At 46.3% G+C, this 14,554-nt stretch overlaps 2 protein-coding genes across 3 annotated transcripts in view; both read right to left on the reverse strand.

The window, feature by feature from the left end:
* Window positions 1-14,554, reverse strand: part of LOC8052780 (leucine-rich repeat, immunoglobulin-like domain and transmembrane domain-containing protein 3) — a 298,248-nt gene that overhangs the window by 126,768 nt on the left and 156,926 nt on the right. The gene's annotated exons all lie outside the window — the stretch shown is intronic.
* On the reverse strand, window positions 3,798-5,186 carry LOC120843213. The gene has a single exon (XM_040214488.3). The coding sequence runs from the start codon at window positions 5,184-5,186 to the stop codon at window positions 3,798-3,800; it is 1,389 nt and encodes a 462-aa protein (XP_040070422.1).

The raw sequence follows: 14,554 nt of genomic DNA on the forward strand, positions 1-14,554 counted from the left end.
ATATTTTGTTGAGGCCACGTTCAGTCGTATTCGGTGAAGAGCGGTTTCTGTCCGACGTTTGAGCCCCCGGGGAGGGCGAAAGGTAAGAAAGGGGTCAATGTTATGAAGGTGTCTGTAGTGATATAATGGATTCGCCCAGAGGGTGTTTACTAGAGCCGCAGTAATGCGGTTGGTTGTAGCTCTGGCGTCTGAACGTGAAAATGGAATTACCAGTTTGGACGTAAGATGATGTGCATTCTTGGCTGCCAAGTCAGCACTTTCGTTGCCTCTAATACCGCAATGGCTCGGGATCCACTGTAAAATTAGTGTGTGACCATTATTTATAGCCTCTTTATAAATTTTTTGGATCTGATGTACCAGCTGAGCATTAATGTTCTTGCTTTTAATAGATTTAAGGCTTTGAAGTGCTGCCCTTGAATCAGTAAAGAGTGACCAATTGTTTGGGGCACTCGTAGAAATAAAGTGAATTGCTTCTCTAATCGCTACTAGTTCTGCTGCCGTCGATGATGTTACATGGCCTAGCTTGCCCTGGAGTATTTTGTTTATTGATGGTATAACAAAGCCGTAGCTGGAAGTTTCGCGAGTAGAAGACCCATCAGTGTACACATGAATTCGGGAACGGTGATGCGTATTAATGGTTTCTAGAGAATGTTGCCTCAATACCTCCGTTGGAGTATGCTTTCTTGAATGTATCCCTGGAAAATCTAATTTTATAGAAATTACTGGATATATCCATGGTGGTAACAACGAGAACTCTGCTGGTTCAAAGTCTCGTGGAAGATCCGCGTTGTCAACATTCACGATTTGGGAAAAACCAGACGCGCTTCTGCTGTTTCCGATGTCTGCTAGGTAGTGGTCTTTGTGCCTTGTGAGGTGGCGGAGGTGCGCTCGAAGGGTTTCTTGAAGTCTCAGCGCGCCAATCGGAACAGCCCCTGCCTCAGCTACAGTTCCGACATTTGAGGTGCATCTTGGGAGCCCTAGACAGGCTCGTAGAGCTTGAGCCTGCATACCTTCCAATGCTCTTATATTTGTACGGCACATCCCATGAAGTACAGGTAGGCTGTATCGAAGGAAGCCGACAAAAAGGGCGTTATATAGTTGAAGAAGGGCGGCTACAGAGTAGCCCCACTTAGTGCCACTAATGAATCGGATGAGCTGAATAATGCCGAGAAGCTTTCTTTTCATTTGTTTTATGTGCGGTGTCCATGTCAAAGACTTGTCCAGAACTATTCCGAGGAATCTGTGCGTGTTCACATATGATATGGGATGACCATCAACTGTCAGACAGTACCTATGAGTACTCTTTCTGGTAAAAGCCATAGCAGCTGACTTTGATGGCGATAGAGATAGTCCACGGTGTTGTAAGTAGCTGGAGATGATCTCAAGTGATTTCTGTAAGCGGATTCGATTAAATCGCTGCGTAATTGATGACGTCCATATGCAGATGTCGTCCGCGTAAAGTGTAATGTTGACGCTCCGGGGAAGTTTGTTTACGAGTGCCAGGAGGGTAATATTGAAAAGTGTAGGACTGAGAACTCCGCCTTGCGGCACGCCTCGAAACACTGTATGCTCAGTCGTTTTCCCGTCTGCTGTCAGCATGTGAACTGTTCGACTATCTAAGTAGCTTAATAGCCACGCGTAGAGACGTCCTTCTATTCCTGCATAGCTTAGGGCGTCACGGATAGCCTTGTGACTTATTGAGTCAAACGCGCCTTTTATATCTAGAAATACAGCGGTAGTGATTCGCCGACACTTCCTTTGTTCTTGGATGCTAGTTGTGAAATCAATGACGTTGTCCAGGGAATTCCTCCCTCGTCTGAAGCCTGCCATACACTCAGGGTATATCTCAGATTGTTCAAGGTACCATTCTAGTCGTGTGTGAATCATTTTTTCCATCACTTTGCTGACACAAGAAGACAACGCGACTGGGCGGAAAGATAATATGTCCAGAGGTGATTTACCTTGCTTAAGGATAGGTATGATGCGCGATGTTTTCCACTCCCGGGGTACCTGGCTAGTTTCCCATGACATGTTGTAAAGTTTTAAGAGCCTCTGTCTACCCTTGTTACCAAGATGAGCTAATGCTGAGTAAGTTATACCATCTGGTCCGGGAGAAGACGAGTAGTTCAATCCGGAAAGTGCATCTTCCAGTTCACGAGCATCAAATAATACGTCCATGTGGTTACACGCTCGGATCTGACTATGAAGTTTAACAAGTGTTGCCACCGGATTCGCAACATTTTCTGTAAGTTTTTTGCAGTAGGCTTCAGCCAAAACTAGTTCCGAAACATCTTGTTTGAGTGCAAGTGCCCGGAAAGGGTGACGTTGTTGAGGTGTTGTCCGCAAGCTCCGTGCTAGGTTGTATATCTGAGAAAGAGGCCTGCGTGGATCTAAAGTTACGCAGTGAGCCCTCCAACGGCGCCTAGCCAGTTTGTCTAGGTGACGTTTTATACGTTTTTGCTGGCGTCTCGTTTTGCGCAGATCTTCAGGGTCGTGTGTTTTTCTAGCCTTTCGCTCGCATCTTCTTCGAAGCGCGCGAAGTCGTTCATATTCTGCATCGATGACAGGGTAGGTTCGAGGCAGGTTATATGTTTTCGTGGATTGCTTCACAACCTCTTGAATACCATTAAAAAACTCTTCGTTGCTGTCGAATGAATCACACGCGTTTTCAAAGTTAATTTTAAAGAGAGACCAATCGGTGCGCCTAATTGGAGAGGATTCATTATTTGACCCAAATCCCTTGAGCAGAGTGTAGGTTGGAATATGGTCACTCCCATGGCATTCGATGTCTGTGAACCACGTAATTAAATTTGAAAGACCTGCGCTAGCAAATGTCAGATCCAAGCAGCTACTCATCGTAGTTCCACGGAAAAAAGTAGGACTTCCATCGTTCAGCGAAAAGAGGCCATGCTGATGGGTAAGTGTCGCAAGTGAGGTTCCCCGTATAGTTGTCTTCACACTTCCCCATAAGGGGTGATGGGCGTTAAAGTCGCCCGTTAGGATGTGCGGAGAAGGAGTGTTGTCAATAATAGAGTTAATACGTTGGGTGTTAAACTGAGTATTTGGCGGAATATACGCCGCGATTATGGTGAATATACGGTGATCGTTTTTGACAGTCAACGCTACGTACTCGTTGTTAGCGTCAGGTGGAAGGGCGTGAGAAATATAGGTAAGGTCTTTCCGAACCGCGACTAGTACTCGACTTGGAGCTGTACCTCGCGTCGAGTGAAAAACCTCGTAACCGGATAGACGAAAATCACTAGCAATGTTTGATTCCGACAAGGCCATGATAGGAAATCGGTACTTATGGCAAAATTGTCGAAAGTCAGATAGTCGGCTGCGGAGACCCCTTGCATTCCATTGTAAAATGGTTGCTTGTGTCCGAATTTGCTCTACTGATAACATATGTAGGCTAGGAGGGAGGGCTTGGACAGAGCATAAAGTCAATCAAAACCAAAATTGTAAGCGCTATACTTTCAGGCGCCGTGCCTTCCATACCTTGTAAAATGGATCTTTGCGATTTTAAAAGTAAATAAATAAATAGGCTGTGGTGGTACATGTATGGTGAAAATCGGTAGTTGCCTTGAAGCAAAAATGTCTCGTTGAAAGCCAGAGTGTTAGCTTGTGAATCAAGAGTACAGTAACAAAATTTGTAAATAAAATTAAAAAAAAGAAAGCTTACGAAATTTTTGTGCATTTTCCTGTAGTCGGGGGTTCCCTGGGGTCTGTTTTTCTAGTGATTGAAGCATAACATGACCAGTGTTCGTTTCTTCGGGTGAGGCGAGAGTGGTAAAACTTCAGAGTACCCTTGCAATGAAGGACTCTAACGAAAGGATCGCTTCAATCGCGTGATGGAACGTTGATGCCGGTGGAATAGTTTTCAATATTTGACGAAGTGCGGTGAATACCAGTGGTATTATGGTTTTGAAAAACGATGTAGTACCTGTTTCCCCAGCCTGGTTTGGTGCCGAGGTACGCGAATCGGAAGGCGCGTGTGAAGTGATGTCTTTGATGTTTTGTTTTTCCCAAAAAGATGGTTTTCGTGCTTCTCTGAGTGCGGCTGTTGTAGTAGTCGCTACAGCTCCAGGGTCGTCGATTTTGTTCTCCAGGTTCTTAAGAGGAGGGTACTCCTGAGCATTTAGTGACGGCACACTACTGGTGGTGATTCTGGACGCTGGTTTGCCACCTTCAGCCGTTTCCTTGTTTGCCTGACGTTTCGCGTGCACGGCATATTTTGCCTCGCGAAAAGTGGTGTTGTGTTCTAGCCGATACCTTGTAACTTCAGTCTCTCGTACCTTGACTGGGCACTCGGCTGAGTTAGAGGCGTGCTGTCCTTGACAGTTAACGCAGTTGGGATTGGCTTCACACGTGCCTTCGTGACGCAGTCCACATCGATAGCACAATTGAAACTCTGCTGTGCACGCAGCTGCAATATGGCCGAACTTGTAACATCTATAGCACTGCAAGGGGCGTGCTCGGTAGGGGATCACCTCAGTTCTTACAAGCCCCACTTTGACGTGTTGAGGAGCTACTTTCCCTGTGAAGGCGACTCGCACTACGGGTGACGTCTTCCCAAGTCGCTTCACCTCTGCCACGCCAACGGAGGACTGCAGATGTGTTTTAATGTCGTCTTCTGTGCAGTCAGGGTCAATGTCTCGCAGAATGCCAAAACAGTTTGAGCGATCTCTCGGCAGAAAGGCTCTGACCGGTACTGCGCATAGCTTGGACAGCTTGAGAAGCTCCGCTTTAAAGAGAGGTCGCTTCACATCAACTGCGACAATGTTCCGAGCTTTGTTAATCCGGACAACACTCACCATGCCTGGAGCAACGTTGTTCAGGTAGTCTGTAAGCTTGAGTTTGCTGAGCGACTCGACCTTGTGGTTCTCAGTCGGGATGAACAATACCGTGGATCCAACTTGTAGGTTGCCTTCATCCTTGAGAGATGAAGCATGACACCGTGGGTCCGTCTTACGTCTCTTCTTTCCCTGAGCAGTCTCGAATTCATCGTCGTCGGGCAGCATGTCGTCGTCATCGCAGGCAGACACGATTGTAGAGGAAGTGCAAGTCATTGCATCTGTTGTCGGTTCCTTGGTCGGAATTTGATAGCCGTCTTTGAAAGACGTCCCCGAATCTGTTATGTCTTGCAGGGCGGCGAGCATCAGTTGGTCTGTTGATTCAGGGTTCATTTTTGCAGGAAGCTTGGCCTCCCTGAAGGGGGCCCTTTGCGAAGAGAGGTCCGATACTTCTCTGCTGTTACGTAATCGGTGGATACGAAGTGCAGGCCCGCTATTTAGCAAATATTTCGTTAAATCTCAGGAGACACAAATAGAATTACCCAAGTTAAGATTAGGTAAGTTGGCCCAGACATGCACTGTATCAATCAAATAGTAATTCTGGTCAAGCAAGTTCATTAACGGAGTCAACTTCTTCGGCTGAATTTTTCAGTTTGTGGTATTCGAGACCTTGGGAAGCAGTTGTGCGGGGAACAAAACTTTCGAATATTTTTCCCATTTTTTTTTTAGCTTTGTGCCTCGATATTTCCATATAAAAGTGCTAGAGATATTTATTTTTTGCGAATCAGTCCCTAACCATCGTCTCGGCTTCATTGCTAGTGAGTGAAACGGGAATTCTGTGGAATCCTTTGTTTGAGAAATGACTCAACAAAATTAGAAGAAGGCGAATATGTGTATTTTACGAAGGTGTTGAAATATACATGTTGTCATCGTCCGTGTTTTCACCTCTACCACTATCTTCATCATATCGCTATTATTGTCTTTATTGTTATCATTATATACAACCTTAGCCTAGGGGCCCAAAATGTGTGCATCGGGCATTGAACTTCTCGGCGAGCTCACAGAGGTAGGCGATACCTTCTAGCCACGTTGAATCAAAGGTTTTTCGTGTGCAGGGAGGAGATAAACAATTACATTAGCAAACACACTCCGAAAAAAATTCTACGCCACAGTCGTACGTCGTGTAAAATTGTAAATATGCGCCTTAAAAATAAGGAACCAGAACTTCCGCCTTTTTGTCGTTCTACAGGGTGCCTAGCAAAAACATCAACCATTAAGAGTCAGCTTCTCTTGTATCGTTAGGCGTTTCTTCAAAAGAAAATTTAAACTTAAAAAAAGTTAAAAAGAAAACTCTTAAGTTAGAGTTTTAGTTCGCGAGATATAAGGCACCGGAGCACCGTCTCCCATCGTAAAGCCATCCGAAAACCATTCTAGATCAATTACCGCGTCTATTCTAAGACGCGTGGCGCATAGGAGCGAGCAGAAAGGGAAACATTTTGTTTCTGGTGTAACGAATCCGTGTACGTATCTCAGTAATTCTGTAGCGTTACCACGGGTATGGGAGGCCTTTCATTTTGAAACTGGGTCAGGACGGTCCGCCGCCAGGAAGCTCGCGCCAGCTTCACCTTCCCTTGTCTGAGACGAGATGTACTCCGCTTCAACTTGCTACGAACCACAGCGGACGCTAAACGATCCATCCCAGCCAATCCAACGTCGCGATCGAATCACGTGACTTCACGCCCCGAGAGTCGCATGCGTGGCTCCAGAAGGTCACGCGATACTCATTCGCCAACGAATTCGTTCTGATAGCACCCGATTAGATCCTTCGAGGCGAGACACGGATAAACGGGACAACGCACCGTTTATAATCATAATAATAATAGTTTATTTACCATAAACACGTATTAATGGTGGTTTAGGAGGGACCGCGGAGGACGCTGCGACCTGTGTAAGCGAATCAAACGCCGCGTGGGTGTCATGTGACTTCTGGGAGGGGCGGGGCGACGCGCTGAACGAGAGTCACGCGATACATTCGCAGCGCTGGATTGGTTCGGATGATTCGTACCGCCAGCCGTAGTCCAGGTTTGTTTAGGTGAAACGGAGCATAGTTTTGTTTGCTCCTCGAGATGGGAAAGGAATCGGTCCGAATCTTCGTTCCTCGGAGCGCGTCCTTCCCGTTCTAAATTAGGCAAATGGAGATGCGAGAAAGAGAAGGCCGCGAAACGCCCCCGAAAAACAATGGCCATCGGAGTCGTGGGGATAAGAAGCGGCGCGTATAGAGTTGATCGCGAAGTCGTGAGGCTCTCCGGAGGAAATGTTCGAGGATACCCTGCACAGCCCTTTGTGCGCGATTTATAGCCGTTGTGATCGATGGTGGCGGCTGAACCGAAGGTAATTTCAGCTCCCGTAATTCGATTCCTACGTACAGGAGGTAGCATTCACCGCACACCGAGATTGGGCTCATTGTTCTCTTCGCACGCTGAAACCGAGTTCCGACTTTTTCCAGGAGGACAGTTTACTGAAGTGCGTATTCCGCAAGTGTAATGAAGACTGCTCGCCGCATCTGGACGCACTCGGAAAAAAACGGACTCGGTTATGTAGGTCAGTAAAGGCATGAGGAACGAGAGGCGAATCCCAGGCATCTCATTATTGTTCCGTAAGCCAATGAGGTTTCGGCACTCGCCGATGAGGATGACCAAGAACCAATGAAAAAGCAAGAAGCCTGAATTAACGCAACAAGCCACGGCCGGCGTTTCGTAAGCTGTCGTTGAGCTGAAAACAATCTGAAATTCTAGAGCTGAAAACTATCCGAAATTAATAGTGTTGTGCGAATATTCGAATTTTCGAATAGTAGTTTCGAATAGTACTCTATTCAATATTCGCTTCGAGAGCAGTTGTAATATTCGGGCTTTTCGAAGTGTTCGCAAACTCAGCGTCGCATGTTTGTTTACTGTCTAAAAACCGAAAAGAAACGATATCGAAAATCAAGAATATACTCACACGTTCGGCAAAATGGCATAAATATTTTGGTGGGAACTTTGAACTATATTTATCGTACTTATTTCATCAACTTTTTTTTAATAACGGGTAGAAGAAACCGAGCCACGAACTCCAGAGACGCCCGCACCACCTTCCCCAATCTTGGCGCCCTGGTTGCCAGCACTCTTTTTTCACCACCGCCACGTCCAGACATAAATTTAGAAAAACAAGTTTAGGATTAAACTAAATACCTTTAGAAATTTCTCATAACATGCATGATTGCTCAGAAACTTTTATTTACGATAAAACTGATAAACACGGTTTCAAAATATTTAAACTATATTATATCGAAGGAATATCATATTATTACAGGGACAAGGTGAGTGGATGACATCGACATTGTCAAAATGACGGCAGCTAAGTCCGTTGGAAAGATGGACTAACGACAGCGTGAGAAGTCCAGTTTGAAATTATTTCTGTAAACTTCTATCTGAAAACGCCCAAGTTTTTTTAACCGCAAGTATTCGATATTCGATTCGAAAATATTCGACCAAAATCACTATTCGCTTCGAATTCGATTCGAACTCAAAATCCACTATTCGCACAACCCTAGAAATTAAGAGACTAACTGGGGAAATGAGGAAAGGGCTAGAGAGATAGAGAAGTATATGTGGGTGTCTCAAGTCACCAGGCACGATCCAAAATGGACCGTAAAAACCAATGCCTGCACGTAGCAATCTAAACTTTTCGTCAAAGGTGTATTTTACAGGTCGTTTTTTTCTTGTAAAATTGCAAAGTGTAGCTCCCTTGCTGTAAAAAAATAGGGCCAAGAAACTTGCCAGGGTCAATGGCGGAAGGCAACGCAGACGACTGAGTGGAGTTCGGGGGCGCGTATTGCACTCGTATTGATAGATGGCGCCACCTCTTTATCGAAAATGAAGTGGACCAGTCTTTATTAGTGTCGGTTATATGGGCGAACAGTTTATACGTGTACGCGAAATGCAGGTGAGCTGTTACGCCTTAACGTTCGTAAGTGCGAATGTAAGCAAACACTTACGCATGTTTAGTTACACGCGGATTTTGGAGTGGGTCTTCCGGAGTCGATTGTGCTCAATTTTTTTAGCTGGAGTCTGCGAAATAGGTAAATAACGACATGCTCACGAACTGTAAGAAATATGTGCCGAAGGCCCTAAGTGCTCGAACACGCGCAGAGCTGACACGTGGAATGCACTCTTGAATGCCGTTAGCACGCTTCGCCACGCTGTTTACGGGGATTATCATATGAGACAAAGAATGCGTACATATTTTCAGGTCCATTAAAACGTAATCAGCACGCCCTGAACACCGCGAACATAGCTAGACGCGTATAGGCTGGCATTTGTAAATGCAGGCTTTGGGAATCAGGCACGAGCGCGTAGAAACAACGCGGCTCGAACAACAACAAAGTGAAGCGATGGAGGAGATACAGACATACGGGCATTCACACTAACACTTGCGCACACACATGAACAAGCACGCACACAGGCATACACGAGTACACGCTTTCACGAATACAGGTTCGGTGACACACACGCGCGAGCTCAAACATGTTCACACACACAAACACGCACACAAACACATAGAGAGACATCCACATGAGTACACAAACGGATACACACTCATGCGTGTACATAGCGCGACACCGTTTTCGCGTACGAGCGGTACCAGAATTTTCTGTTTGTCTCCAAGACTGAAAAAACGTCAACAAACCTATTAATGTGGAGAGAAGCGCTTATCTAGGGCACTATACCCTAAGTGGTAAAGTTTCGTCCAACGAGTATACTTTTCCAAGTAAAACGCCAGAAAAAGAAAACGCCAAAAACTTGTTCGTTCGAACAGTATCGCGCGCTTTAGACATAAACATGCACAGGCCGACATAGAGAAACGCAGTAACGCACATTCACATGCACACCAAACGCCAAAAACACGCAAGTAGCCCACGCACAAAAGAAGCACGCGCTACAAAAGCACGCGCAAACGCAAGCACGACCGCAGCACCGATCCGAAACGAACATGGGTGACGCTTCCCATAAGGCAGCGCATAAGGCTGCAATTAAACCAATCTTTGATCTTTTTTCTTTCTGCCCACCAAGTATCTCCGCCACCGCACTGAAGCCATATTTCAGAGCCTTACTACCCCCCCCCCCCCCCCCAAAAAAAAAAAGGAAGAAGAAGAAAGGATTGAGAACAAAAAGAAGGTGTTGGTGGCAAGCGACGCAAGGCCGGAGCGACCATTAGTACGGCGTGTACTTGACGAGAACACGGCTTCTCAAACAGCGCGCGCTTTCCTTTTGACCGAGCCCTCTGTTCCGCGACGCGCGCGGACGCGGGAAAAATTAGGAGAGAAAGGCGAGGCATCTTCTTCTCCCGTCGCCTTTTGTCTTGGAGCACAATGGCTCAAGTCAGCTGCCGCTGAGCATCGCAAATGGCCCTGAAAAGACCCGCGCCTTCGGGACCTCGTTCTTCGTCGGCGCTGCTGCGCTCTCCCTTCGCGCGCCTCTCGATTTTATTTCGCGATGGACCGCAACGGACGATAGGAGCCATCCCAGTCAATTCAGACGCATTGAATTCGCCTAAATGGGCGAAATTTCGATAATTCATTATAGACACATCTTAACTTGTAACTCATGTTACAGGTCACGTTGTGTCTGAGAGGCTAAATAGTCAATGGCAAGAGTGAAAACGGGATGTTAAATCTTGTAGTTTGTTTTCTTATTTATTCGCTATACCTTACAGGCTCATGACGAGCATTGCGTGAGGGGGAATATTAAAACGTACGCAGAAATAAAGGACGCAAGAAATATAAAAGCTCGGGGGGGGGGGGGGGGGGGGGGGAGCGGTACAGCGCGTTCCCTTCGGCTTACAAGGAGTTTGATGGTGTGGAATGAAGGCAGGGGAAGCTAATGCCTGCGAAACAATATAGAACTCCCAAACTCTACTGTTTCTGAGACAGACTGCCTGCTCGACTTGCAAGTTATAGAGCGTGCGACGTCACCCTACCGGAGAGCTCGGGGAACATGGAAGTTTAGGTGTGGGCGTGACCACAATTTGCCGTTTTCTGCATATCGTGCCAGAGAGAAAAAACCGCGAACAACTGTGTTTCGTTTGCGCAGCTCGAAACACGGCCGGAGCTCTCCTCTAAGATATGGCTCGTAGCGGCCGCTGCACACTAATGTTGAGGTAGGGCCTCTCCCGCATTCTGGCGCGCGATAACGTCGAGCAGAGGGTGCTGTCTGGTGGCTGCGCGAGCCTATGCTTGCGATCGCCCTTTGGTAGGCTGGCTATCTCTCTTCAAATGCCTCGGAAAGGAGGTTGGAGAACGTTCGCGGACGCTAGTGCGTTTGTGTCAGCTGCGCGAATGGTGATGGCGTCAGCACGTTTACGTGGGTTCGTGGTTTTAATGAGCTGTGCAGATGCTAAAAAAAAATAAGATAGAAAAAGACTGATTTGTGTACTGAAAAAGAGCACAAGACTGAGCTCTAAAAGAAAGAAAAGTCGTTAGCATGTATTTAAGTGCAGTTAAGGTGCGATAGCACTCGTACGAGTACCTGTCCCACAACGCAGTCCCCCTTCCTAAGCGGTGTAAATAGGGGGTAGGAGTGTTACGGCACCGATGCGTTTTGTTTTGTTGCCGAGCGCCGAGCAGTGGCCGGCAGGCGCGTTCGGTGACGGCATGGGCTGACGGAAATGAGGTCCAGAGTCAGAAACTGGAGCAAAAAAGGGTCACGTGACCACGGGCGATGCTTGGGAGCTGGGGAATTTCGCTGAAAAAATACTTAGCTTGCATCAACATTTGGAATCGCCTCCAGTCTTGAAGATGGGCGGGGGGGGGGGGGGGGGGGGGTGTTAACATATTGCTCATAATTGCTCATGGAAAATCGCATAGAATTCTCAACGTAAAAAAAAGAAAACAAATATTAGTCTACAATGTTGATAAAAAAAAGAAAAGAAACACACGTTTCATTTTAATTTTACTTAAAAGAAAGATCGCAAATATGCTTTAAAAAAAGTTAATATTGCATCTTACAAACCTTAATTACCTTGTTTTCCTTTTTTTTTATGCAGCATTCAACAAGTTTTGCATGTTCCCAATTTCGCCGGGCCTTCGGTTGGCTTCTCGCAACGAACTTATCGTTTCTGGTGACCGCACGTTCTTTCTAATTCTACCTTGTATTGAATATTCTAATTGTTCAAGGATTGCAGAGGAAAAGGTATTTGAAAGCATGAAACGGTTTATCTTAATGTCTCATCATGACTAACTCAAATAACTCATTATTTTTGTAACCTAAGCCTCACATATTTCTGCTTACATAAACCAGATAGGCAACGCGAGTTCAAAGCCCTAACTTACGAAACACGTTGCGTTTGATCTTTAATAGGGCAGTCATAACAGCCGTGACAGCCGAGAACACCACTGCTTCAGGAGTTTGACATAGAAAAAACGACTAATTAAAACTACGCGGTGTTTTTTTTAATTATTACTATTATTCGGAACATTAGTGGAGGCGACGCCGCCCAGAGGAGAAGACGAGAAGCAGAGAAGCGGGAAGCTACACCTTCTACCCATGTATGCAGCGATAACAGGCGCGGCCTGGCGGCCTAATTATGAAACTAAAAAAAGGGGGTACAAAAATTCAAATTTTTTTTTTAATAAACTTGAAAACAAAAATTTGACAAGAAACCTTTCCTTTTTTTTCAATCTTTTTTGGCCTTTACTAAACTTTTTTGCTTCCTCAAAATGAGTTTTCTTGCATTATGTCCGTTCGCACTTAATGTCGCTGTCGAACGCGTTAGGCTTACACGAAAAATGAAAATATCTCAGTCCCCCTTTTTCTTTTTTTTTTGCTCTTTTTTCCGCAAATGGAAGCCGGAATTTTTAAATAACCCTACGTTTCGATGTGATGGGAACACTCCGCACTCTGTACGCGCAACTTCAGATTGCACCATTCGCTCGGCGATAGCGAAGGCAGACGATATTTGGCCACTGCAGTTAGGCTCCAGAGAACATCCTATCTCAAGAGAGGGATGCTTGAAAGGTTCTCGCGTATAAAGGCGTAAGAAATCCCTCGTGCGGCTCGGTCCTCTACGCGCTCTTCACGTCATTAGAGAAAAGGGTGCTGCTTTTCTGTCGCCGTTGTTCGCCGCGATTAGGCTCCGAGCATCAGAAGTCGTTTTACTGCAAATAGAAGAAGCTGGTAATAGATCCGCCAGACTCGCGATATTGCCTTAGAGGCAATGTACGTGGCTGCTGATGCAGTTCTTATAGTTGTTTTGCCTTCGGATGCGGGAAAATATTTTGTCGTCGTTTCACGGCGGTAATCATTTCTTTTAATATTTGATAATTTAATTTAACGGGAACCGCGTATTCGATAGAATAGAAAATAAAGTTGATTAGGTTTAGGATAGATCGTGCATATATATAGAGGATAATGCGGAAAACACGATGAGTGAATACCGGAAATGTGGTGAGTCACAGACTGTTCTTATTCAAAAATACTTAAACGCAACAAGTTAAAAAAAAATAATTGCTCATTTCATTTCCCCGTTTTTTGTTCATTTACGAAAATTTACTTATCACCTCTTCCTTACCGCGTAAAAAAAAACAAAAAAAAAATCACTACGACACAATCAGCTTGAACGCCATATCCCTATTTGGCTCCGACCTTACACTTTAGCAATATTTCCCACGTATCCCAATCACTAAAAGTGTTACATAAACAGTGAAAGCCGCTTACAACTCCCTGTAACGCCGAATTAGAGCGCAGCTTTTGAGGAGGAGGAGGGAAGGGCACTGGGGGGGGGGGTTAAACTAACCCGGGGGGGTCACGTGACCTTGGGGGTCACATGACCCCCAATGCCGATGATGTCATCACTGACGTCACTGATGACGTCATCAGTGACGATGACGATGCGGGTACCGATGACGTCATTAGTGACGTCACTGATGACTTCACCAGTCATGATGACGATGACGATGCGAATGTCGGTGACGTCATCAGTGACGTCGCTGATGACGTCATCAGTGATGATGACGATGACGATGCGGATGTCGGTAACGTCATCAGTGATGATGACGATGACGATGCGGATGCCCGTGACGTCATCAGTGATGATGACGATGTGGATGTGGACGCCGGTGACGTCATCAGTGATGATGACGATGACGATGCGGATGCCGGTGACCTCATCAGTGATGATGACGTCATCAGTGTTGATGACGATGACGATCTGGATGCCGGGGACGTCATCAGTGACGATGACGTCATCGGGGGGTCACGCAACATCGGGGGGTCACGTGACCTCGAGGAGGGGGTCACGTGACCTCGAGGAGGGGGTCACGTGACAGGGTAGTCACGTGACGTCGGGGCGCCACGTGACCTTGGGGGGTCACGTGACCTCAGGGGGTCACGTGACCCCGGTGGGGGTTCGCGCGGTGCATTATGGGACATTTCCCATGATGCACCGCGCGGTTACGCCGACGCCGACGCCGACGCCGTCGCCGACGCCGCTCAGGCTGGAAACGGGCCCCTAAGAGCTGCGCTCTAAAAACATTAAACCCTTCCTTTGTTTATTGGGCATACTTGAGATAGAAATGTGTATTATACAGACATATAAAGTGTATCAAATAAAAGAACATTTACAACAACCCAGATAATAGAGATCACACAAACCGAATGTCGACCCGAACCAAGCTTAACAAAGCAAAATGCTGCCTGGCGGTAGTCGAGGTATCATTATCGTCA

Source organism: Ixodes scapularis, unplaced genomic scaffold (genome assembly GCF_016920785.2).
Source record: "Ixodes scapularis isolate PalLabHiFi unplaced genomic scaffold, ASM1692078v2 PGA_scaffold13__105_contigs__length_92229423, whole genome shotgun sequence".
Lineage (NCBI taxonomy): Eukaryota > Metazoa > Arthropoda > Arachnida > Ixodida > Ixodidae > Ixodes > Ixodes scapularis.